A 26,503-nucleotide genomic window follows, 5' to 3' on the forward strand; every position below is an offset into this window, starting at 1 on the left:
TGAGGCTGTGGGACCCAGTACTGAGACTCTGGGACCCAGTATAGAGGTTCTGGTACCCAATACTGAGGCTGTGTGACCCAGTACAGAGGTTCTGGTACCCAATACTGAGGCTGTAGGACCCAGTGTTGAGCAGGTTCTGGGCAAGGTAAGGTTTGCTGTTCTGTCATGGTTAAGAGGGGTAGACTATCTGTGCAGAAAGCAGTGGCTAGCTTCTTGTGAGAGCTCATCGAATGTCTGAAGTCAATGTTAAGTTGGAGTCATATGCCTTCTTTTAACATCAAAGGCACATACAGGATCCTTTCATTTTCACCAAAGATAGATATTTGCCCATAGAAGATACCATTCATTTTTGGAAGTGCTCCAGAAACTTCTTTTTTTTCTGAATCAGGTCAACCTTTGTCGAATGTCATAAAATCTCTGATTGCTCTTGTTAACTTGTGTTTCTGTTTGTGTTTTAATATTGTCATTGCTCTTTTCATCCTCTTTTGTTTTCATGTGCTTTGGCGTCTTTTCATGTCATATTGTGTATTGTCTTACTGGGTTGTGCAGTTGTTGTGTGGCCAAGTTGTTTTGTTTTGATGGTGTTGAGTTTTGTGCTCTTTTGTCCTGCTCTGTTTTGCTCTGCGGTTAAAATGGTGTCTGTGAGGAAAGAGGCCAAAACATCTCATCATCCTCTCCCTTGTCTTTTTTTTTCTTTTTTTCTTGGCCTCTTAACACTCCTCACTGACTGGCCTCTGTCGGTCTGACATCAGAACCGGAAACAGTTTCTCACATTTCCGTTCTTAGGGCTGAATCAGCTTGGAAAGTGCCCCTTCAAAACAAAGGTTTTCAGTTACAAAACTAATGACATATTGAAAGCATGAAGGAAGGATGTGAGTGAAAAGTGTGTGAAAGGATGTTTTCACTCATGGCAACAACGGGATTTGTATCATTTATGATGAAAAAGATGTAAATTGGAAATATTTTTATTTTCTGACTGAATAGCTGAATATGTGTCCTGACAATGATGAAAGCATTCTTACAAGCATTCCTGCTGATTTTGAACACACACACACACACACACACACGCACACACACACGCACACACACACGCACACACACACGCACACTCACACGCACACACACACGCACACACACACACACTGGTTAAACTGAACTGGTTCTTTCTACATTTGCAAAAAATGTGTCAAAAGGAAAGAAAATCCGTGTTGTTTTAATGAAATACAATAAAAATGTAAAAATCCTTGGGTGGAGCAATGGTTAATGTAAAATGGTTAATATACTGGCTGGTATATTAACCCATGTTTATTGTCATGTGTACAGTAAATAAATGTGTTTCCCTTTACCGCAAATTGCTTTGTTTCAGCGGCAATCTAACACGCAGACGCCATAATACTTAATAACAAGTATGATGTTTAATATTCATGATCATAGGTAGGTATGTATAAGTAATACCAAACACTTGCATATAACATAAGTTATCATTACTTGCATATGTACTGTAGCCCATATTTATAGCTCATGTATATTGTTAAAACGTTTTATAGTAGAGTGGTTTATCTTTTTCTGTGACTGTGAAATACCTCCAGTGCCTTTGCCAAACCTGCTGATGTAAATATGTTTGCACTCATTTGTATAAAACTCAGTCGTAGTGTATATTGTTTAAATTTGTTTTTAATCGTAGAGTATACATTTGACTTTATAGTAAAGTGGTGATCTTCTGTATAAAATATTGGGGATCCTGGTTCGTTGTGGGATTAATACTTTAATCAAATGTAATCCAATACTCTAGGGGATTTAATTTCATTCACATTAATGAATGATTGTCAGCTGCACTAAATTAAACTGCGGTGAAAGATGACCGTATTCCTTGGGGTGACGTTCAAGATTCATGTGTTTAGTTTCCGGTGTATTATTTTGAAGGCCGCTCTCGTGGGTGTAACAGATCATTTGGTCTCCTTGACAGATCCGTGTCTCCGTGTCGAGCTTTCAAACTTTCATGGCTCTCCGCTCCGACCCGGGAGTGTCTCGTTTCAGCCGCTAGAAGCGAGCCGCGGGTCGGTGCGGCCCTTCCCCCCCCCCCCTCCGTGCCGCGGGGGAGCCCGTTCGCCCCTTTCGGGCCGGTTTTCCAACCGAGCCAGCGGCCGGAGACACGGAGTTCCCGAGCCTTGGCTAAGCGTCGGTAGCCATTAGCTTTCCGTTACTTTGAAGTTCCAGCTGCCGGAGCGGGGCGGAGCTCCGACCACCGCCGACTCACGGCTCCGTGCCTCGGCCCCTCGCACACGGGAGAACTTTTGGGTGAGTTTTTTTTTTTTTTTCCGGGCCAGCCCGACGGCAGATGGAGCCCAGCTAACGGTCCGTCCGCGGTGGGAGAGAGAACTGTCACGAAACCGCTGTTCGCTTTTGGCGTCCCGCTGGGTCTGTCACCATGCCCGGGGAGAGCGCCGTGAACTTCAGCCTCCTGCACCGGACCTGCAAGCTGGTGGTGCTGCTCTGCTTCCTCCACATCTCCGTCACCGTCGTCTTCTACGTCCGCTCGCTGGACCTCCGCTTCGCCTTTGTCCAGAACCAGCAGTCCCACAACAGGAGCGCGGCGGGGCCGCCGTCCACCGCGGCCGTACGCGGGGACGCGAAGCCCGCCGAGGGCTCCCCGGAGCTCGGAGCCCCCGAGGTGAAGGCGGCGCCGGATCTGCAGCCATGTCTCGAGACGTCCCCCCTGCTGGGTAAGACGCGGAGCCGAGCTCAAGCTTGCACGGGGACACAGAAATCCCCTTCTTCATTTCTCAGTGGAAAGTTGTTAAAACACCAAACGAGCCAGTTTTAATGTAGTTTAGTTCCAGAGAGCCATTGTGTACTTTTGCTGGTGTGTGTCGTCGAATGATTTTTTTTTTTTTTGCACTTTGTCCCGCAAGCGTTTTGTTTGTTTTTTTTGGGTGTTTGCACCTTGTTTGCCCTCACTTTGTTCACAAGAATGAGTCAACAACGTGGGCCTGACCTGTTCTTCCTGTCTGCCTCTGTGTACCTGCTTGGGTTACCTCCTGATCCAACAGTTCTTGGCCTCACTCGGGGCTCAGATGTCAGAAAATTAGTCTTGTTGTCCCACGACACAAAAGTAGAATGTGCAAAAAAAAAAACATCTCTACCTTTTTATTTCCACACATCTGTGATGTTGGAATAACTTTTTTTTATTGGCATTCAACCCACTGTAAGAGGCTGAATAAATAGACTTTTTTTTTTTTTTTTTTTTTAAGTAACTGATAATGAATCACTTCTGCCATTTGTTCTTTGGTTCTATTCAACACGGCCCCCACTTGCACAGGTTGTACAGCTTCCAGTAGATAACATCAAATTTTACACATAAATGAGCTTTACAGCTCATATATGCTCATTTCTTATCGTCCTCAGTCGGTCCTCTGCGGGTGGAGTTCAACATGCCCGTCAGCCTGGAGAAGGTGAAGAAGGATAACCCCCTGGTGGAGGCGGGCGGGCGCTTCAGGCCGTCGGACTGCGTGGCGCTGCAGAAGGTCGCCATCATCATCCCGTTCAGGAAGCGAGAGGAGCACCTGAAGTACTGGCTGTACTACCTGCACCCCATCCTGCAGAGGCAGCAGCTGGATTACGGAGTCTACGTCATCAACCAGGTGGGCTGGGTGGTGGGGGTGGTGGTGGTGGTGGTGGAGGAGGAGCAAGGCCGGTGGTCGGACCTGCAGCAGCATGTCTCGGGGTTTAGTAGAGCACGGGCAGCTGTTTGTTTAGTTTATGACAGGCTGGTGAGGTAAGGATCATCCAGGAAGTTTCCTCAGATTGGTCACGTGTGAGATTATCAACTATCTTCCTGTTATTTTAGTAATACAGCAATATAAACATGGATTTCTTATAACATTTCAATATATCCTTCACATTTCTTGAACACATCCCTTCACAGTGTTGCTCCTGAAGTTCCTCCGATTTACAATAATGCGTTCTGATACTAGATGTAGCACTGAACTAAATAAACTGATATAGTTAACAAAGAACTAAAATATTTGCACTCCGATTGCTACACGGCCGCCGGCATTTTTTTTTGTTTGTTTTGGTCCGGCGCACGTTATTTCACCTTTTGATAGGAGCGTTGACGTGTCGGTAATGTCGCAGTTATGGCTTGTGTTTGACAAAGGATTTAATGGGAGTGACTCATAACTGATATCTTGACTCGGCAATTAAGTCACGTCTCTTTTCAACGTTGACATTGAAGCATCGCGGTCCTGTCCTTGGCGGGGGGGGGGGGGGGGGGGACTGCAACAGGAAACCAGATGTCTTCATGAACTCGCATGCCAGACGGGCTTAATTCTTATTAAAGCAGAATGAAATCCAGCACGTTGATGTTTGGTCATGAGCATTCAATTACTGGGAAATGGAAATGTTTTAATTATTAATTGACTTTCTTATAATTGCGGTAAAGTAACTGATAAATTACTTAAAATTATTAAGTCATTAAAAATTATTTAATTCAAAGTATTAATTGAAATATACGTGTTATTTATTCGATAATGTTTGCGAGGCAACGCCGGTTGATTACGGACATAAACTGATCACCAAGCTATCTGTCTCGGATGAAAGAATTTACTCAAGTTGGTTAATATTTCTTTACATAATATAGTAATATATGACAATATATATATATATAGAATAACATAGAAAGTGTGAGATTTGAGACGCAGAACGTTGTAACCCAGCAAATGTCACCATAAATACACAGTAATCACCAGGAATCATGTAATTTAGCAAACGGGCATTTAATTATTATTAATGTATTTATTCTGGATTCTACTTCCTGGACCCCTGCTGAGTCGGCTCCACTTTGGCCAATGACGTCACATCCAGGTCTGAAGATATCGCTTCAGCTCAAACTTTGCCCGACTCAAAGACGGAAACAGACTCTCGGATAAATTGTTCCTCAAACAGAAAAGATCAACTGGGGCGTCACGTTGTAGGTCCTTGTAGCACCGAGCCATAAAACTGCCGTCACTATCTTAAGTTCTGGACACAACTTCCCGTTTGACTTTACGCCGACTGATAACAAAGCCCAGCAGAATTTTCTTCACAATCTGGAGTTATTGTGAGGCAGGCGAGAGGCCATGTTCCTGTTCTATTGGTTTATGAATAACAAAATAAGAACTGGAAATTAAATTAAACTGGAGGAAGAACAGAATTTGTTCATGTCGTGTTCAAAACTGGTAAAACCCCCCCATTAAAAACACAATGTGTTTTGTAAAATACCTTTTTAAAATGTGAAACAAAAAGTTCCTTTTTGTTCCACCTTTGAACCCGCACCTATAATCATAATTTTCTCATTGTTTATCTCCTCAAAGGGAATAAACATTCTTCTGCTCCGCAAGGCTGAGAACAAAGAGCAGTTTATCTAAAGTTTATCTTTCTCTAATGTGCCAATTTTCTAAATTACAAAGCAAAGTAGTTGTTCGAGGCTCATTGAAGACAAAACCTGCTGTCAGTGAATTACTGGTTTTCTGGGTGATTTAAAAAAAAAAAAAAAAAAAAGAATACAGCTTTTATGAAACACTTTGGCTTGTGGTTTTTTTTATTGAGATAAATAAATAAATGGATGGAGTTGATAGAAGTGATGAAAAAGAGAATCTTTTCTACAAAGAGGCAGTTTTGAGCCAAAGCCGTTTTTAAAAAATGTTTTAAACATAGATGATATATTTCCGCCCTCAGGAAAGGTTTTACTTAACGGCTTTCATAAGAAGTCACATGACTATAAAACAGTGGGTTGAACTAACGGATCATTTTACAGATTACAATTTGGTGTTTCCAAATTAAAGGCGATTATCAAAACACGATGCGTTGAGGTTTTGGTTTCGAGCCATTTTATTTATTTATTTAATTTGAACTTTATTAAGACCTGTGCAGCCAACGTTGTGTTAATAGGCTGTGTCAATTTTAAAATTAAACAAGTGAGGCGCAATCATGGCAAATGTTTATTCTGAGAGGTGTTCCTGTATTTAATCTTTCGCTGCTTCCAAGTCGTCGCCCTCTTCCTCCCGTTTGATTTCGCCGACACGGAATTCAGTCGCTCTCGCCGCCGCCGCCGCTTTATGGCCAAATAACTCTGGTTTCCCTGTCCGTTGCCACGGTGACTCGTGGGATCGGGGCTCCATTGCCATGACACGCGCTGGGAAGCTGATCGAAATAATCCAGGTCGGATGTTTGTGGAGCCGATCTGCTCCCGCGGTTCTCGTCAACAAACTTAAGAGATCGGAAAACTTTATTGTCGAAAAAAAAAAAAAAAAAAACCCCAACAGAACGCCGTCTGTTGCAATGAGACTTTTTTTTTTTTGTCATTAACTTTTTATTTGGAAAACACATGGGTAGACACCATTTCACTTGTACAATTTTACAGTATCCTTGGACCTTTCCTCATTGTCTTTCATTAAATAAAATGAACAGAGAAAGAACAGAAACCAATAATGAAGAAGAGTCCAAGTGTCTCAGTCCACATCGTCCTCCCGAGTTCTCCATTTTCTCAATGATGATTAAAGAAAAAGAAAAAGGGGGGGGGGGGGGGGGGGGGGGGGGGGCTCATCTCCTCATTATGCTTTTATCACCTGAGACAAACATCCACACACGTTTCTTTTTAAAATGTTGGCACACCTAATAGGATATCAGTTGAAATCTGATCTCACTGTTTTTACATATGCTGTCCATTTAGACCAAAGCTTATAAAGTTTGTCTTTTTGCACCCTGAGGGAAAACAATAGTTTTTCCATTATATAAATTCCATGAATAATATCGATCGCAATGAGACTTTTTAACCACGACTTGGATGCGAGTCTTAACTGCATGCGGTGGTTTAACAAACTGAACTCTGCTCCTCACTTTTCTGCTCTTTGTTTACTCAGTTTGTTCTTCTCTCTCTCTCTCTCTCTCTCTTGTCCTTATCCTCATTTTCCTCCTCCTCCTCCTCCTTTACTTCAGCGCCGCCTCTCTCACTGCCTCCCTCTGCATGCCAGGCATTTCTGACCAATGGCTGTGGCCGCTGGACACTCGGGAGACCCGCCTCCTTCCAGATGCTGGCCGGCGGGTCACACTGGTAATACGGGCTTCTTCTTTTATCTTTTCGCCTGCATCTGTCTGCTTCCTCTTTCTCTTCTCCTGCGCAAAGTGTGTTCAGAGTGCATCTGCATCGTGACGACGTTTTGTCTTCGCTCTCACTCTTGTGCACACTAACCCGCGGCGACGCTCACGCCTGAACACTTTGATACGTCGACGTGGGTTGAGGAAAGTAGGAAAATGTGATTTGAGATGGGACTTGCGATTAAAAAAAAACAAAAATAAAATATGAGTTTAGCAGGCGTTGCCGAGGAAACTGGAGCTCAGGGGTGTTTGTGTTCCAGGACGGAGACGTGATCTTCAACCGGGCGAAGCTGCTGAACGTGGGCTACGCCGAGGCGATGAAGGACTACGACTACGGCTGCTTCGTCTTCAGCGACGTGGACCTCATCCCCATGGACGACCGCAACACCTACCGCTGCTTCAGCCAGCCGCGGCACCTCTCCGTGTCCATGGACAAGTTCGGCTTCAGGTCCGAGAACAAGCCGCTTAAAATAAATAAATAAACCCCAACGATTGGAGAGTAATGGAGGCGTCCAAAGAGTTTGAACGTTCCTCAACACACACACAGTAAAAGGAAATCTGTGGACGGAAATGTGATGAAAGCTGCAGCTCGTCTCACACACACACACACACACACACACTTCCTGCCTCGTCTCAAAGTGCCCACGTTGTCAGTTTTTTCGAAGTCTCCGAGTCCCAACAGGAAAAACCTGCAGCTCGGGCCACGAGGTTTCAGGATCGCCAACATAAATCCACTTCCTGTTTCTGTGGCAAATCTCAGTTTGGACGCCAACACAGTTGGAACACACTTCCTACCGAAGATCATTTCCCTCACTATTGATTCACAAGTAACATTGTGTGTGTCCCGGTCCCGCAGGTTACCATACAACCAGTACTTTGGCGGCGTGTCGTCGATGAGTAGAGAGCAGTTCCTGAAGATAAACGGTTTCCCGAACAATTACTGGGGCTGGGGGGGCGAGGACGACGACATATACAACAGGTGACGCAGTAACGCCGCCGTCTTTGCCGCGCCGCCGGATTCAAAAACACACCTGACCGATGGAAACCCCCCCCCCCTCCCCCTCTCTCTCTCCCTCCGTGTGTTTTCAGGCTCTCGTCTAAAGGAATGTCGATCTCCAGAGCCACTGGGGAAGTCGGGAAATGCAGAATGATCCGTCACAACAGAGACAAGCAGAACGAGCCCAACCCACAGCGGTAAGGAAACGATCCGTCTCAATTAGAACCGAACATCTTTTTGATAGGGAAAAAAAAAGCACATGGGTTCCCAACACCCCCCCCCCCCCATTGTTTGTTTTTAGCCTGAGTTTGAAGACGTTGTCGGTTGTTGACGCATTTTGAAACCGGTTGTGCGTCCAGGTTTGACCGGATAGCCCACACCCGCCAGACGATGATGAAAGACGGGATCAACTCCCTGACGTACAAAGTCATCCGAAAGGAGAAACTGGACCTGTACACTATGATCACCGTGGACGTGGGCAAGCCCTAAAGGGGGCGGAGCCACAACCCAGACCACAGACACTTGAAGCTTTAAAAAAAAAAAGACAAAAAACAAACAAAAAAAAGCGCTAGCCTGGACCTCTCTGCTGTTTCCTCTTCTTTCCTCGTTTTGCACACTCTTGGACTGACGACGGTCTGTTTTTTGTTTATTTGTGGCCTTCGGGACTCGTCTCTGATTGGTCGGCTGGAACCAATCAGCTGCTCGGCGATGCTGTTGAACAAGCTTTTGTTTTGTTTTCTTCTCTCTCCTCTAAATCAAGACAATCGGAGATGAATGTGGGGGGGGGGTGGGTTTGTGTTTTAGGTTCTGAGAGTCGTAATCAATCAGGTCATTTTATTCAAGAGTCTGTGGAAGAACCAGAACCGGGTCGGTTCCGGTGCGTTTGTGAATGGGAGACATGTTTGATTGGTTTTTTTGACTGCAGCTGTACGCCGTCTCTGATTGGCCGAAGAGTTTCAGTCGGAGCTGCCGGTACCAAAGATGTTTTTTTTTTTTTTGATCCTGTGAATCAGCCAAGACCACATAATGTGTGTGTGTGTGTGTGTGTGTTAGAGTGTGTGTGTACAGACCAAATCTCTCTCGCTCTGTGAAACAGTCACCAATAACGTGCCTTCTGTAAAAAAATAAACCAGTTAAACTGGTGAATCTGCTCGAATGTGACGAACAATTAAAAGAGCTCAAATATTTTATGTTCCTGCTTCGGCGTCTTTCAATCCACTCGTTCATGAACCGTGACCAAAAAGATAAAAAAGCGAATACAAACCTGAAAACTTTATTTAAACATTCCATCAGTTCAAATGTCTCTGAAACACACAAGCTCGCGAGTTTCTCTGGCGGCTACAGCGCCCCCTGCTGGACCCTCCGAAACAGCTCCTTCCTCTGCGGCGCCGTCATGGAGTCGGCGCTCTGCAGCAGGTTGGCGACGACCAGCGTCTGCTGCACGCTGCAGGACCGAACCCACAGCCGGCCGTTCATCCCGACCACCAGCTCACAGGGGAAGAGCTGCTCCAGGTCGGCCCGCAGCTCACTGAGCGGCGACAGCAGCCTGGGGGAGATGACATAATCCCGCTGGATCATCTTTATATTATAGCCAGGGGAAATGGGCTACAAAAAAAAATCTAGTTCCATTTGCAATAACACACTAAAAAGGTAAACAGTCTAAACTGAGTCTGGCTTTTGAGGTTGCTTTCACATGAAAAGTCAATTAAAAACTATCCACAAAAAAAACTATAAACTCGGGCAATTCTGCAAAATATCATTAAACAGTCATTTTAACAGGATTTAATCAGAAAAACACTAAATAGCTTATGGAAAAAGACTCAAATAACAATGCAAACTAAAGTAACTGAGGTCGTTTCATTTCAATACATTATTTATTTTTGAACATGCTCAAATTGATATGTCAAAATCAAAGATATTCAACTGATCGAATACTAATAGAATCATTTTGCATGTCCCAAAAATTAGTGGGAAAAAGTAGAGCTTATTAAATCCTGCCTCGTCTTGATTAAAAAAATGTATTGGGACTATTATATTATGGCTAATTATCTATTGAAATTAAGGTATGAATAAACCGATTTAAAAAGATAAATATGATGTACAATCGTGATTATAGCTATTATTTGAATATAACATACATACAACAGAATACATATATCTATTTGTTATATTCAAATAATATATCTATTTATTATTTGAATATAACAGATATTTGTATTCTATCACAATAGATTAAATACTTCTACACATTCTAGAAATGTAGAAACAACAATGAAAAAGCTTAACGATGCTAAAACAAGCAGATTTACAGTTTAACTTACTAAATTAAACTGGTTTTAGCTTTGGAATTTAAAAGTGATTTAACTCGTATTAGTTTAAAACACCAGCGTGTTTGTTTCTGCTCTTCATGTTACGTTCAAGTGAAATTAAATTAATAAATAAAATTAATTGTTTTGTAAATGTCTGCAAAAAAAAAGAGAAGTAAAACCACACGGAACGCAAATAGAGGGACACATTTTAGTGATACCACATGGTTCTGTTAGATCTATTTTAATTATAGATAATTAAAATAAAATAGTTCAACGGTTCCCGATTTCCTCACAGACAGACGTCATTCATAGTGTTTTTATACCAGAAGAGAGAAAAACGTGTGAAACAGAATTAAGTTTGAGACTGAAAAAGAAAAGCAGGAAATGAGACGCACCTTCTGACCAGTCCCAGAGACACGGTGAAGACGAGACCTCCCGGTCCAAACACTCCCATCCCATTGGCTCGTCCTGAGCCGTCGATACACACCAGCTCCGGCTCCATGTCCTTGTTGGCCACGAGGAACTGACCGAAGACCAGGTCCCCCACCTGGACGGACACGTGGACACAATGAAGGACCTGTACAGAACCTCCACACACACACAGGGTAGGACACCTGTCCTCCTCAGTGTCACACACACCCTGTCCTCCTTGGATACTTGCACACACCTGTCCCTCGGGGTGTCACACATACTAATGTCCCCGGGGTCTCTCACTCACACACCTGTCCTTCAGGGTGTCTCACACACTAATGTCCCCGGGGACTCTCTCTCTCACACACACACATCTGTCCTTGAGGTCTCTGTCTGTCTGTCTCACACACTCATGGCCCGGGGTCTCTCACACACAAACACCTGTCCTCGCGGTCTCTCTCTCTCTCTCTGTCTGTGTGTGTGTGTCTCTCTCTCTCACACGCCTGTCCTCAAGGTCTCTCTCTCTCTCTCTCTGTCTGTGTGTGTGTGTGTGTCTCTACCTCTCGCTCTCATACACACACCTGTCCTGGAGGTCTCTCTCTCTCTCGCTCTCATACACACACCTGTCCTCGAGGTCTCTCTCTCTCACAAACACACCTGTCCTCGAGGTCTCTCTCTCTCACACACACACCTGTCCTCGAGGTCTCTCTCTCTCTCACACACACCTGTCCTCGAGGTCTCTCTCTCTCACACACACACACACACCTGTCCTCGAGGTCTCTCTCTCCCTCTCTCTCACTCACTCACACACACACACACCTGTCCTCGTGGTATCTCTCTCTCTCTCACACACACACACACACACACCTGTCCTAGAGGTCTCTCTCTCTCACACACACATACACACACACACACACACACACACACACCTGTCCTCGAGGTCTCTCTCTCTCTCTCACACCTACCTGGACGTTGGGCCGGTTCCTCTTGGTGGCCCCCTCGAAGGCCAGGTAGGACAGAGACGCCTGCTCGCTGCCTCCAACGTCCACCTTGAAGACGTCTCCGGCCTTCGCCGTCACGACGCCGATGACCGTCTCTCCCTTGGCGGGGACGTACTGAGGACAGACGGGGGACAGGAATTTTCTAACACGCTGCTACGCGGAGACACGCGGGTTCGGACCGGGGACTCACCCTCTTCTGCTGGGAGTCGATCCAGAAGACGTTGGGCGCCTTGTGGCGCAGCACGCCGCTCTTACACACCAGCAGCCGGGCTCCGCTGCGCCTCAGGCCCGGGCCGCACACCGCCCGGCTCGGCCGGCTCACCTCCGTCAGAGAGATGCTGTCCTCCTGCTCCAGGCGGAACTCGTCCCCGGGCAGCAGGACCTGGCCGACCCGCTGCATCAGCTCGGGAACCTGCATCCCGCTTCAAGAGCCTCCGGACTGTCACGTGCCGCCGCGCAAAACCCGGCGGAAGTCCCAGCGACGCACCGGGAGAAAAGCTCCACAGCGCCACCTGGCGGACCGGAGGTTACTACCGCCTCCAGAGGCGCACTTTGGATTTTCTGTAAATGTCTTTAACTCATTCAGTTTTTTCCAAGAATTCTGATTTTATTGTCATTTGATTTTAGTGTGATTAAAAAAAGTTTTAACTCTGATATAAACCTACATTCCTGCAGGATCTCTGACGGTGGGACTGAAAGTTGGTGGTCTGAGCCTCCTGCCACCATCCGTCTGCAGCGATCGGAGTTACGACTTTGTTATGACAGTTTGTTTGTTGCTTTTATTCCCCAGTGTGTCCCTCTACCCGAACCAGGGTTTGTATTGCTCAACAAAATCAACATTCTCCACCCCAAGCCTGATTCTACAGAACGTCTCCTCTGGTTCTTCATGTTAAAAGGGACTTTTTCCTTTCCTTTTCTTTTCCATTTCTTCCGTTATCCATATATAGATGACCATATATAGATGACATGGAAGCTGAAGTTAATAAACGTTTTGAATGGATGAATGAGGAGAATTAGCCGTTATAGTAACAGTCAAAACCTTTTCAAAAAATACTTAATACTCAAAAGGTTACATGTGTTTATAATGATAGTTTGAAACATTCTTGTAAAAAAAATTATCCTCTAGTGTATATTTATTTATTTATTTTAACCCAATCTGGCTTGAAATAAATGCAAATATTTCAAAAACGCAACATTTTAGCCTCATGTCACAGAAACATGAACTTTGCTGGAGATACAATAAGCTGCAAAGCACAAACATAAGCTCAAGTAGAATTGTTGTTTTTTTTAAATGACTTTAAATGATGCTATATGAATAGAACTGAAAGTTGAATGGAATCTGTTTTCAATGTTGGCCCTCTTCTTACAGGTTGAGACAAACATTCATCTTTCCCACTTACAGACTTCCAATATGGCAGCAAACAGTAAATTAAACATTTTATGATTGTTAAATTTTATGGTGTCTATTATTGTTATTAGTTTCTGAATACAGCCGTTCTCCCTTCGATGCTACTTGATACACTTTGGGGGGGGGAAAGGTTGATATTGTGGATTTTTACTTTCTGACAGTGGAAATAACTGGATAGAGGTCACGTGCACAGTCCACACTGAGGTCACGTGCATGTAGGTGACGTGTACGGCAACATGGGGCATTCAGACACGACTCAGGCGGTTTGTCACTTTCAGCTTTATTTTACAAACACAGGCTGAATGTTGCAGCTCGAGACGGAGCGAGGTCGCCCCCTGCTGGCTGTTAAAAAAAAACAAAAAACGGCACCAACTCCAAACTACAAGTTTTCTTCATTTTTTTTTTTTTTTTTACAAAACGTTTTTAAAAAAACAACAAATTTTCGGATATTTTGAAACACTGACATCGAACACATCAAGTCACCCTCCGTGACCCTCTCTCTCTTCTTCGCTGGTTTCTCCTCCCTCACTGCTGCATCGTCCTGCTGGAGCGACTCCGGACCACCTGCCGGAACAAGTTCTCTGGACACGCAAACACATACCGGGTCAGTACAAACCAGGACGCGGTCCTGATCAAGACCGGGACGGGTCAAGACCTGCCGGAACCTGCCGGAGCAGAGCCGCGACCAGACTCACCATTCCTGAAGCTCTTGGCGTCAGCCTGGAGGACGGAGAGGAGAAAGAGTGTGTGACAAGAATGTTGCTGCTCTGATGGACTTGACGTGACACATTTGGTGTGTGTGTGTGTGTGTGTGTGTGGTCAGATTGTTGTTAAAAGCTGGTTCTGTTGAACCCTCAGCAGGTGTCTGACCCACGAGTGGTCACAGACTGTTCAAAAGAAAAAAAAAGCACGATGGACAGAAAGACGACGACCGCGGGGGTCAGAGAATCGTCGGTTTGATCGGTGTAAACGCACAAAACGGCCACAAGGTGTCGCCGAGTTCTCACCCGGAAAGAGGCGGCGGATCTTGAGGGAGTCGCAGGGGCGTCCGCCTGCTCGAGGTCGACCTTCGGCGCTGAACGACAACGACAAAACAACACATGAGTAGCAGTAACATAACAATAAAAAAAAAAACAAACACAAACAACAATGACGACAACACCCAATGCAAGCAGACTCACGCAGAGGTTTGATGATGCTGTTGACGGCGTGCACGACGCCGTTGGTGGCCATCAGGTCGGCGTCCGCGACGGGGACCTTGTTGACGTAGACGGTGTAGTTACGCTGAAATAGAAACACAAGCTGGTTAACGACAACCTTTAAATTCAAACTCTGAAGCTTTTCTTCGTTGTGGCGCAGAGTGTGCAGTGTGTGATGAAAACGTCTATATTTCCGCAAAACCACATAATTATGACAACTATTTTTTTTAAATAAACATATTCCAGGCGTGTGACAAGTTCAAGTGTACAAACATATATTGATGTATAAGCCCTTATTGATACGTTGACATAAATAATTTGTATTCTATAAAAATACATTCGCACAAAATAGATAAGCTATAAGCCTCTTTAAGCCTCTTAAACAAATAACTAATATTAAGTAAACAGATCTAGTTTGTTTAAAAGAGTTTCCCACTGAAAATTTCAACACAATAAAAGCTTCTGGTATAAAAAATACTGTGAAATGTCCCAAAAATAAAACCCGTCTATTGCTGTTCCATCCTGCATGTTTTTAAAATGTGTTTAGAATGTTAAATGAACGTCAGGACTGACCACGCCCAGCTCCAGCTTGTCTCCCAGCAGAGGGGTGACGCGGGTGTGAGAGGTGACCCCCCCGCTGACCAGTAGCCCCTCCCCCAGGTGGTACCTGAGCACCGCCGCCAGCGCCGTCGGATCACCTGACATGGAGAGAGTTTCATGTGAGGCGGGGGGGTCGGCTGCGCGTCCTCACGAGGAGGTGGCAGAGCAGGCGGGTGGAGGCCCCCCGGCGGCGTTAAACAGAAGCTCCGGACCAAAGAAGGAGCGGCACGTCGCCGTGACGCCTTCCAGGAGCTTCTCGTCTGATTAATGAAAACGCGGCGCCGCCTCGCACTCACGTAGCAGCCTGTTGAGGTCGGCGTGCGCGCTGAAGGCGTCGTTCGTGGGGGCGAAGAAGGTGAGCGCCCCCTGCTGGTTCAACAGCTCCGTCATGCCCGCCGTTTGGATGGCGCCAACCAGGGTACTGAGAAGAGAGTGAGAGCAGGGTGAGAACAGTGATTATAGTGTGATAAAAGAGTGACTATAGAGTCGTAAAAGAGTGATAATTGATAATATGAGTGACAAAGAGTGGTGACAGTGACAACAGGGTAATAAAAGAATGATAATAGTCATTCCAGGGTGATAGAAGAGTGCCCATAGGTTCATAAAAGAGTGATAACAGTACAATTATAGGGTGATAAAAAAGTGATAACTAATAAAAGAATGATAATAGTCATTCCAGGGTGAGAGTGACTATAGGTTCATAAAAGAGTGATAACAGTATAATTACAGTGATAAATGAGTGATTCCAGGGTGATAAAAGAGTGACAACTAATAAAAGAGTGATAACAGTATAATTACAGGGTGATAAAAGAGTGATTGCTAATAAAAGATTGATAATAGAGTGATTCCAGTGTGATAAGAGTGACTATAGGTTCATTAAAGGGTGATAACAGTATAATTACACGTGATAAAAGAGTGATAATAGAGTGAGTCCAGGGTGATAAAAGAGTGACAACTAATAAAAGAGTGACAATACAGTGGTTCCAGGGTGATAAGTGTGACTATAGGTTCATTAAAGGGTGATAATAGTACAATTGCAGGGTGATGAAAGAGTGATAGCTAATAAAAGCGTGAAAATACAGTGATTACAGAGTAACAATCGTGACTTCAGGGTTATGAAAGAGTGATGATAGATTGACAAAATGAGTGATAACTAACTAACTGATTCCAGACTAAAAGTGTCCCGTGTTGCATTCGGCGCTTTGTAAGTAGAACGGCTGGACCTTTCTCACCTGAAGCGGTCGTCAGACTTCAGGATGTCCATCAGAGTCCCCATGGGCGGAGTCAACACTTTGTCCACGGTGAACATGGTGCCGAAGCGTCCCATCTTGTCGTGGGCGGCGATGCAGGCGTTCTCTATGCACAGGTTCTGCAAGCAAGACAGAAGATCTAAAACGAAACCCCACAAGCTAGTGCACGCACACACACACACACACACACACACACACACACACACACATCAGACATGAAACAGACACACACATGGCGTGCGTATACAACACGCTGCCATGGTATTCACAGGAGGAGATTAAATATCAACCGGAGAGACGCATTTTCGCCAGCGTTCATCACACACACAGTCAGTCATCTGATACAGTAAATACACACACACACACACACACACACACACACACACACACACACACACACACACACACACATGCGTGCTCACACTCACACGCAGGCACAGTCTGGAAAGATTTAGTTGTGGTGGGAGGCAGGAAGCTGGTTGTGGTCTGCAGAGTTCATTACTGAGCAGAACGTGAACCACCCACGGGCCCGGAGACCCTGGAACATTTGGGGACCAGTTGAGACAACAGAGTGACACCACACCTCCTCTGATCACACCAATAATGTGGTTCTGAGGGGTCCAACAGGATTTTTTTTTCCTGTTCCTGGAAGATTTAATAGGTTGTTTTTTTTACAGGTTCTTACAGGACTCTAAAGGGTCTTCATAGGTTTTAAAGAATTCTACAGCCCCATTGGGATGGAAATGGTCCCATAGGGTCATACGAGGTTCTTACATAAGCCTGAAGAATGTTACAGAGTTCTACGTGGTTAGGAGGAGTTCTACAGGGTTTAAAACAAACAGGAAAACGTCCTTGAAGTCGGACTTGTACCTTCACATTGAAACCAGATGTTGGTCTGCATGTCGACGGATCGGCACCTTGTCTCAACGTTCATGGGTTCATAGCATAAAGGCATTTGGGTTTTTTTTTCCATCCCCACAGCAGTGATGTCTGGACCGCCTGCGGTGCAGTAATGAGGCTGCTGACATGCACTTCCATCTCCTGCATTAAAGAGTTTGTTTTTTTTAAACCGAGTATGAGTCACCTGGTAACATCCCAAAACCTCCGAACACCAGGATGGGAGGACGGACGCCAACACTACATTTCATCACGTCTCGTTGACTGAACGGGGACGCCGCCACTGATCGAATGAAGGACGAAGGCCCTGTTTACGCGACGACGTTTCACGTGACGACGCTCTAATCCGTTAAAAAAAAAAAAGAGCACGTTTACACTGCCGCTGCAGACAAACTGACAACGGTGTAGTTAGTATGTCGGGCCTCGGGGGGGGCGCTGTTACTTAGATTTTGTATTGAAGCAACCGTGAAAGAATCTTTCCACCTCGGGAGCTGGATGCAGTGGATCTGCACACTGTTGTCGTGTAAACGGACCTTCCGAAAGTGAAGAAAGATTTTTGCGGATACGCTCGTACTTGTTGCCGTGGAAACGGGGCCTCGGTGAATAAATGTCTCACATTTCTGTAGACGAAGACCCGCAGTCGCAGGCCCCCCAGCGTCTCCAGCTCCTGGCCGTGGTACAGAGCTTTGGAGGACAGCTGCTCCTTCAGGATGTGATTGGTCATCAGCTTCCTGTTGTCCGGAGTCATGGTCAAGCTTCCTGTGGCGACAACCGGGACACGTCAAACGCACACACGTTGACACGCTTGTGCTGCGGGGCGGCAGCGAACGCCTCGGCTTACCTTTGAAAGCGTCGTTAAGCGGAGCCATCAGGGTCAGGACCTCGGAGCCCGTCAGGTGAGAGCTGAGCCCCGCCTCCACAAACAACCTGGTCGCCGTGGAAATAGACGAACCGTCAGCCAACTCCAGGAGCGTCTTCGCTGCAAGAGACGAAGACAAACCACAGTTTTACTCCTTTCAGGAGATTCGAGACAGAGAAGTGTGAAATCTACTGCAGTCACTTCAGCCAGTTGTGTTGATAGAACCAGTGGTATGTGTTGCGATACCGAGTGGTACATCAATTCGCAGTATCAGAGGTACAGATGGCGGCTGGTGACACATTTCTGAGGTGCTGCTCTTCATTTTTTATTCAATTTCACTTAACTTCACTTAAATGCAGTTGCGTTGATAAACCACATTACAACAATTGTGCCTTTTTCTTTTTTAGCTTGAGAGCCCCCTAGTGGTGAAAACTGTCTACTTTTAAACAGCTGGTAAATAGAGACTGCTTATTAAGACTCTTTTATTAACATACTTGTAAAGAAATACTTATTCCCTTTTAGAAAATTAATGTGTTTTTGGGCAGGTTTGCTTGAAATGACAAGATATATAAGGTATATTTTCAAACAACGCATCAATCCATCTTTCACAGCATTTTTGAAGAGAGAAATCCAGAAATCGTCTCATTTATTGAAGATTATCTATAAAAAAAAACTAAGCGAATACAGTTCAGGGCCCATTGTTAGTTTGTTGGCAGCAACAGATTTGGATAGTGGCGCCCCCTATTGGCCAGCCGCCACCGATCAGGACGACTTGCTGCAGTAGCGGCAGCACGGGTTGAAGTATTAGTACTCCAGGCACCTGAGTCGGGGATGAGCAGCTCATTGATGTAGTGGATGACTCCGTTTGTGCCCAGCTGGTCCTTCCTGGTGACGATGGCCTTCCCGTTCAGCGTCATGGCGTCGCCATCGCAGCCGACCTCCAGCGTCGTGCCCTGCAGCGTCTCCATCGGCGTCCCTGCTACCACCGACTCGGCGCACTGCATGTGCTTCAGGATGTGGTAGTTCAGCATGTCTGGGGGGGGGGGGGGAGACGCGGAGATGAGGACGGGGTCACGCCAGGTTCGGTGTGGGGTGAAGACGCTGTCCCTCGCTCTTACCTCTCAGGGCCACGGGGTCCCTCAGGATCCGGTTCAAGGTGTCCGGGGGGATCTTCTCGAACGCCTCGTTGGTGGGGGCGAAGATGGTGTACTGGCCCTCGTCCTCCAGGATGTTGGTCAGACCGGCGGTGACGAAGGCCGCCTGGAAAACACGGCGGGGGGGAAAAAAACAACTCAGACCGACCCTCTCTGATTGGCCGAGTCACCGACGGCGGCGCTGACCTGCAGCGTCTCCAGGTCGCCGTCCACGTCGAGGATGGTCTGCATGTTGTTGCTGACGGCGGTGATGACGCGGTCCACCACGTGCACGATGCCGTTGGTGGCGTGCTGGTCGGGTTTGATCAGGCGGGCGCAGTTCACCGTCACCACCTGCAGGGGGCAGCGCAAACATTTTTTTTCGCGTGCTGGGAACGTGATCGCGCGTCGCGCTCCACCGTGCATCGTTGCGTCGGAGTGTGTGCGCTCACCCCGTTGCTGTAGTGATGCACATGGACTTTGAAGTCTTGGTACATGGAGGAGAAGGAGGAGCCGTGCTTCAGGTCCTCCGAGGTCAGTCTGCGGTTCACCATGTGGTAGTGGAGGGCGTTCAGCAACTCGATGTTCACGTTGCTCACCAGAGCGTCCAGGATCTCCTACAGAGGAAACGCTCATCTTCGTTATCACAATCATCAACATGATCATCATCATCATCATCATCATCATCTTCATCACCGGTACTGACAGCAGGTAGAGCGGCCCAGGCGTCGTTGCTTGGGGCGAAGAAGGTGAAGCTTCCGGGACCTTCGATCTCCTCCCTCAGTTGGGCTCGTTCTGTGTACATCTTTGTGGTCGTCGCTCCAACTACGCCCAGGGTGTTGTAGATGTTCACCAGAGGCAGCGCTGCAACACACACACACACACACACACACACACACACACGCACACACACACAATTGTTAAGACTGCGTTCTCAGGCTCTACAATAAAAGACAATTTTTGGCTCTTTTCCACTAGTTCGGCTTTACGTTCGTGGTTTCTGTGCCGCCGAGGTTCCTCAGCGAGTAGAAAATGTAATGCCGGCAGAAAGTAGGCCGCTGATTGGCCGGCACGTCACGACACAGGTGAGTCAGATTGCGGCCCGTTCCATTTTTAAAACTCCATCACAACAAAAAAAACGCTCACAAACAGAGATAGACGCAAATAAATCAACCCCGTGGAGCAGCGGCGATGCGAAGGGGTGTTGCTTGTCTGGAAGCCACCAGAGGATTCAGGCACGACCCGTTAAGAGTCTCGGGAGGTCTCCGACCCGCAGTGTTCTGGATTAACTGGTTTCCCTGTTGACTGCTGACCTCAAGTGTCATATTTTCGCAGCAGATGTTAAAAACCAGACTAAAATCAAACGGCGTTCAACCGCATTTCCATTAAAGTTTATAGTACCGAGGCGAGTCGAGTAAGTGCCGTTTGAGTGTCTGTTTGTGCTGACGGTGCAGATTCTTACCTGCAGGACAGCCTTTCTCTCCAGCGATCCTCTCATAGCCTGGACAGCACTCGTAGGTGATCACCCTGCCGACACAGCACAGTTCACTTTCTGAGGAGGAAGTCCCTGATCTGGTCCTGGACCACCATGTGATACAGGTTCTCCAGTTTGGGCATTGGTGCCAGAGTTGGCACCCTTTCATTGGTAAACGTCCTCTCAGTATATGTATGAACTAAAAAACAATGGTCACAAAGATAAATTCCTGTAAAGTTTGCCACATCGCCCCCTTTCATCCATGGATATTCATTGCGATACAGTGACGTCACAAGCCAAACTCATGTCAAAATGTCCCGTGAATGAGCGAAAAGGAACTTATCGGGTGCGCCAGGAAAGGTTCTTCTCCGTTCAGACTGTCCTCACGAAGCTGAGGTGGAGGGGGGCGTTTGATTCATTCAGCAGGACCTCTGTTTCTACTGTACGTGCAGATGACCCACGGCGAGCGGAGGCCTCAGAGGAGCCGCCGTGGAGCAGATTTACACCACATGTGCGCGGCGGTGGAGCGGTAATGACGCGTGCAGGCTGGGAACAGGAGCCGCACAGATTTCCACCATAAAGCTGACTCTGCCGTCTAGCCTCGTAAAGCTCATTTCCTCTGAGAGAAGAAGAATCCTGCAGCCGGTGCCAGGAAAAATACTGCAGCGCCATCGTGCAGGGGCGGGGTTGGGGCGGGGTGGGGTGGGGCGGGGGCGGGGGCTCGCGGGTCCGGTCCCGAGCCCCACGACGCAGGAGCGGTGGTTTCAGAAGTGGAGGACGCACTCTGACCTGCCTCAAGTCGAGACTCGAGCGGCGTTTTACCGACTCGTGTCCCACGATTCGTGGCCGTTATTAACTCGCGTGACGACTCGTCCCAGCTCCAGCCGAGGCGACCAGATTCCATTACAAGTTCATCTGAACAACGCTTTGCAACTAATGAACACAAAAGCCGTCATGGTATAAACAACATGAGAGCAAACAGAAGCTTCTATTTAGATGTGCTAATCACCACAAATGCCTGCAGTTCAGCTTCCATCGCCATGAAAGGCTGCGTTCGTCTCGCAACCCAGAAGCTTCGGGCCACGTGAAATACTTCTTTAAACAGTTCCCGGGTCAGGAAAAGTGATCGGTGGCCGTCTGCCAACCCGTGACTCGGGAGAATTGCACAGTGTGGTCGAACACTGCTGCTCAGTGGTCCGTCTGGACGTCGTCGCCGGGCTTCTGTAGGAGTGCAGGAATTCTTTTGCCTTTCTGAGCAGGAGGATTACTTTTCACTGACCTCACCTTGTTGCAGCCTCGTTCTCTTTCAGCTGCAGTTCTTACTTGTGTTTGACCGGCAACTTAATGAGAAAAAGATCAATAGATGTTTTTAAAAAGAGTGATTTTCGTGAATCGGTGGGTGGGGGGATTTCTGCAGTCCCGGGTGATTCGCATTCGCTCTCTACTTGCACACAGTTTAGAGACATTCAGATGTTTTCTGCGGGTTCACACCAGTTCAGTATTTGGGTGCTTCAACACAAGGGTGTGACGGAGGAACCCACAACAGCCACCGACAATGAGGCGACATGATAGATCATGAATCATAAAACAGACCATAGGGCACGGAGTGTACCCTCAGTGGTTCCCTCTCTGTTTGACAGACGTCCTGTGAACTGCGTGTGTGTGTGCGTGTGCGTGTGAGCTGTTTGCACAGCTGCCTGCAGCTGGCCTTCAGTCTCGGAGGAGAACACGGCTCAGATTCAGCGAGCTGCTCCTCCTCGGCCGGCTTCGTTTCCTCGGTGACGCCCAGCGGGAGTTCTGCCGACGGCTGCAAGTCCCGACACGTGTCCGAGTGCACGCCGAAGTCCCCCACCCCCCCCCACCCCTGAGTCCTCGGCGAAGGAACGTGTTTCTGACATGAAGCTCAACTGAGATTATTTTTCTCCCTGCTGTCGTTTGTTAGTGAGGATGAGAGTTTCCACCATGACGAAGGTGTTGGTGGTGTTGGTGGTGGTGTTCCTGGAGTTCCTGGAGTTCCTGGACACACAACACGCTGCTCGGCCTGTGAGGTGGGAGGGGTGTGTGTGTGTGTGTGTGGGGGGTTGTGAGTTATGAGTCTTCCTTCTGCTGACCTCCGACCTCATGATCCTCCTCCACACAAACACGGAGACAAAGACGAGACTGTGTGCCTGAAAACACCCCCAAAGGTCTGCAGAGCCAATCAGGATCAGGAAGTGCGTGTGTGCGTGTGCGTGTGCGTGTGTGTGTGTGTGTGTGAATTTGAGTTTCACTTCCCGACATGACTCTCAGTTCCTCTTTGTTTCCCGACAGACTGAAGTGTTTTCCTTGTCAGCTGGAGTTCAACTTTTCAGGGTCTCCTTTACCTCCTCCTCCTCCTCCTCCTCTTCCTCCTCCTGCATCTGCACCTCCTGCTCTCATGATGAAGACACTTGACACCCCCCCCCCCCCCCCCCCCCCCACGTCCAGAACCCCAAAAGCTGTCCATCCACTTCACCGACGAGGCAAAAGGAGGATGGAACACGAAGAGAAAGAGCGACTGATTGTTTGTGTAGATTCATCCATCATCACTACATCCTTCCTCCACGCACCATCAATACGCCCCGCCATCCCTCGGTCCATCAACACCGCCCGTTTCCTGCTGCTGCTCCACCGCAGTTCAAACTCTTTGTGACCAATGTCAACAATAAACCACAGAAAATTCAGCGAGATCCCAAAAACACACGGCTGCAGCGAAAGCCAACCACGAGAACCAAACTACCACTAAAGCAATAACCAAGAGGTGCTGCCGACGTCGACTGACCCTCAAACCACGGGCCGAGACTGACCGCCATCACCATCCAACCACCCTAAGGTCAACACGGCTCCACTTCCGAGAGCAACTCCCGACGGCAACCGACCGTCCACTGACACAAAGGAAACTTCAAAGGGCGACAACCAAAACAGACGAAGCGCAAAACAACGAGAACGGTCGCTGCGGGCAGAATGTCAGGTTGCAACATCACTGTTATGTGTGAAGCACTGAGCGTCTCCATGGCAACAGACGCTCACCTCCTCCATCAAGTCCCTTTCTCATCCGCTTTGTGTGGGACTTTTTTTTTCTCTCCTCGCAGTTGTTTGGGGATTTAATTCCAAAAAGGGAGGCCGTTAACGTAGAATTGAATCGACCGGTCCTCAGTCGGTGAGATATCATTCCGTGAAGATTTGTGTTATATGTATGTATTTTATTATTTATTATTTCAGATGTATTTTACCCACCTTTGGCAAAAACTACTCATGCAAGACTTCATGAGTAGTTTTGAGCAGTGAAAAGTGAGTAAAAATACATACATGCAAAGCAATAGATAAATAAAGATAAATAAATAAAATAAAACAAATTCATAAATGAATAAAATTAAATAGAATTTAATTAAATTCAAATTAAATTAAATGAAACAAAATTAAACTAAATTAAATTAAATTAAAAATAAAATAAAATAAAATAAAATAAAATAAAATAAAATAAAATAAAATAAAATAAAATAAAATAAAATAAAATAAAATAAAATAAAATAAAATAAAATAAAATAAAATAAAATAAAGTAAATACACGCAGACAAAAACATAATCGTTAGTTGACAAAGGTAGCTACCACAACAACCAACCAGGAACCACCAACCCCACCCCCCCAACAAGGCGTCCTATTAGCAGTGGCTGAACTCAGACTGACTTATAATATTTATAATAATAATGTCAAAAAAATCACATTCGGAGAGAAGAAGCAGTTCCTCTTCAGTCTTGGTTCTGGTTCTTCAGCTCGTGTGTGTGTGTGTGTGTGTGTCTGTGTGTGTGTGTGTGTGTCTCTCAGTGTGTAACTCGAGACATGTGTACAGTACGAGTCTGCATCAGGATCTGTGAGTCTGGTTAAAATCGGGATGAGCCTCCAGATCGCCGCCGCTCATCGTCCGCTGTGGTTTTGTTGTGGCGACGTGGGAAAACAGTGCGGCGCTGCTGTCTTCCCTCCGCCTCCAGCCGTCAACAATGACCTCATACACTCAAGTCTGGCAACACTTTTCAATCCAAACACCAAACTTTCCACTGAACTTTACGCAGCGTTCCAGGCCCAGCGTGCGGCTGCGGCTTCGTGCCGGAGGAATGAAAATCTGCAGGATTTCAGGTGATTATCAGGTTTACAAGGAGCTGCTTTCTTTTTTTTTTCTCCTGCTGACTCACTGTTTCATAATGAGGAGCAGCGGAGGAGGAGCGCTGCTCTGCAGGATTACCGTCCCACGATAAAGGTGCTCTGTGTGTCCGTGAGGACGCGGTGCTGTGGAGACACACACCGGTGACCCGAGGTCACAGGACGACTGAATTGCAGAGGACGCAATCGGGACGAGTCAGAGACTGTCCTGAAAAGCCCAGGCTGAGGACTCAAAGAGGAGAGGAGCCTCTCGCAGAGACCCGGGGTCTTCAGATTGGAAATATTATCAAGAATTTATATGCATTCATGAAAATACACTGCCATTGTTCGTGTGTGTGTGTGTGTGACTCACGTGGGCTTTCCGCAGACCTTGCGGTGATACCACTGTTTGCAGTTGGTGAAATACTTCTTATCGGTTCCCTTTATTTGCTGCATGGCACAAACGTTCGGCCTGAGGAAGAGGAGGGCAGACGAAGAGTAGGGGTTCAGACGTGGACGGCAGCGTGGGCTGAGGGTGAAGCCCCCATTTCATGCTGTCATTAACTCCTGCTGGTTTAATCCTTTCATTGCACTGAAACACCCTGCAGAGTCTGGTGACCCCCGAAAACCTCTGAAAACCTGTCGTCCCTTCTCAGTTCAGCTGGAAACTGTGGGAAACCCACCTGGTGAGGTTCAGAACAGGTGAGCTCATCACCTCCCTAAACTCAGGCTTATTTAGCTTCATTCATTCATTCACCTCCATTAAATTTCTCATTAACCTTCAATAATATTCAATAACCCGACCATTAACATGGCAGCTCATTAATTAACCTGTCTATTAGCATTAATTTATATTAACCATTCATTACCATGTTCATTTAACTCTCATTAACCAGCATTAACTCGTCATTAACATTCATTAAAATTAAACATCCCAATCAACACGTATTCATTATTAACCCTTTATTTACATTTATTATCTTCAACATTAGTTATATTTCATTAACCATCATTGTCATGCTCATCCACTCTCATCAATCAGCTCGTTATTCATTAACCTGCCTTAAACTGCTCATTAACCTTCATGTACTTTCTTTTAACTCAAATCACCGACGTTCATTAATCATCCATCATTAATAAAACTGCTCATTAGCCCTGAATAAACTCATTTGACCCACCACATGACCTTCTCTTTTGTTTAATTAACCCCAGTTAACCTGGAATAACCCGCTCATTAACTCCCATTAACGTGAACTGGCCATGTGTCGTTAACCTTAATTAACCCTTTCCTCTTCAGGCGTTTCAGCTTGACTTCATGGCTGAATGAAAACAAACAAACAAAATAAAACAAACAAACAAACGCTCTATCTATCATATTCAGCTGTCATTTATTCCCATGACTAAATAACTAAACATATCAATATAAATTAAAAATAAATAAATAAATAAATAAATACTGGAGGACCGGACCGGTTCGGTTCGGTTCGGTTCGGACTCACCCCTGCAGGCGGCCCCGGATCCGGCTGTGCTGCAGAACCGCCTGGTACGGCGAGCGGGCCGCGCACGCGCACAGGAACAGGGTCAGAACCGGGACCAGGAGCAGTCCCGGGACGCGCGCGCACACCGTCGTCATCTCCGCGTGATGGAAGTTCTCGTCCTCCGCTTCCCTGCAGGG

The 26,503-nt window shown here is 46.6% G+C and overlaps 3 protein-coding genes across 3 annotated transcripts; 1 reads left to right on the forward strand and 2 right to left on the reverse strand.

Annotated features, from left to right (window-relative positions):
* The first annotated feature begins 1,988 nt into the window (after positions 1-1,988).
* On the forward strand, positions 1,989-8,895 carry b4galt1l (DP-Gal:betaGlcNAc beta 1,4- galactosyltransferase, polypeptide 1, like). The gene is made up of 6 exons (XM_080502278.1): positions 1,989-2,723; positions 3,406-3,641; positions 7,395-7,582; positions 7,991-8,113; positions 8,224-8,328; positions 8,491-8,895. Exons 1-6 carry the CDS (start codon positions 2,429-2,431, stop codon positions 8,618-8,620), a joined length of 1,077 nt encoding a protein of 358 aa, XP_080358404.1. The 5' UTR covers positions 1,989-2,428; the 3' UTR covers positions 8,621-8,895.
* A 495-nt stretch (positions 8,896-9,390) lies between these two features.
* On the reverse strand, positions 9,391-12,304 carry exosc3 (exosome component 3). Its single transcript, XM_080502284.1, has 4 exons — positions 12,043-12,304; positions 11,817-11,966; positions 10,836-10,987; positions 9,391-9,677 (listed from the first exon to the last, which is right to left on the reverse strand). The coding sequence occupies exons 1-4, from the start codon at positions 12,268-12,270 to the stop codon at positions 9,470-9,472; spliced, it is 738 nt and encodes a 245-aa protein (XP_080358410.1). The 5' UTR covers positions 12,271-12,304; the 3' UTR covers positions 9,391-9,469.
* A 1,219-nt stretch (positions 12,305-13,523) lies between these two features.
* On the reverse strand, positions 13,524-26,503 carry tgfbi (transforming growth factor, beta-induced). The gene is made up of 17 exons (XM_080502271.1): positions 26,328-26,503; positions 25,202-25,300; positions 20,661-20,725; positions 19,905-20,062; positions 19,651-19,815; positions 19,406-19,552; positions 19,184-19,325; positions 18,886-19,098; positions 18,048-18,185; positions 17,823-17,965; positions 16,292-16,428; positions 15,356-15,480; positions 15,033-15,157; positions 14,442-14,544; positions 14,268-14,335; positions 13,956-13,980; positions 13,524-13,841 (listed from the first exon to the last, which is right to left on the reverse strand). Exons 1-17 carry the CDS (start codon positions 26,459-26,461, stop codon positions 13,786-13,788), a joined length of 2,043 nt encoding a protein of 680 aa, XP_080358397.1. The 5' UTR covers positions 26,462-26,503; the 3' UTR covers positions 13,524-13,785.

This window comes from Blennius ocellaris (assembly GCF_963422515.1).
Source record: "Blennius ocellaris genome assembly, chromosome: 9".
In the NCBI taxonomy this organism is placed as follows: domain Eukaryota; kingdom Metazoa; phylum Chordata; class Actinopteri; order Blenniiformes; family Blenniidae; genus Blennius; species Blennius ocellaris.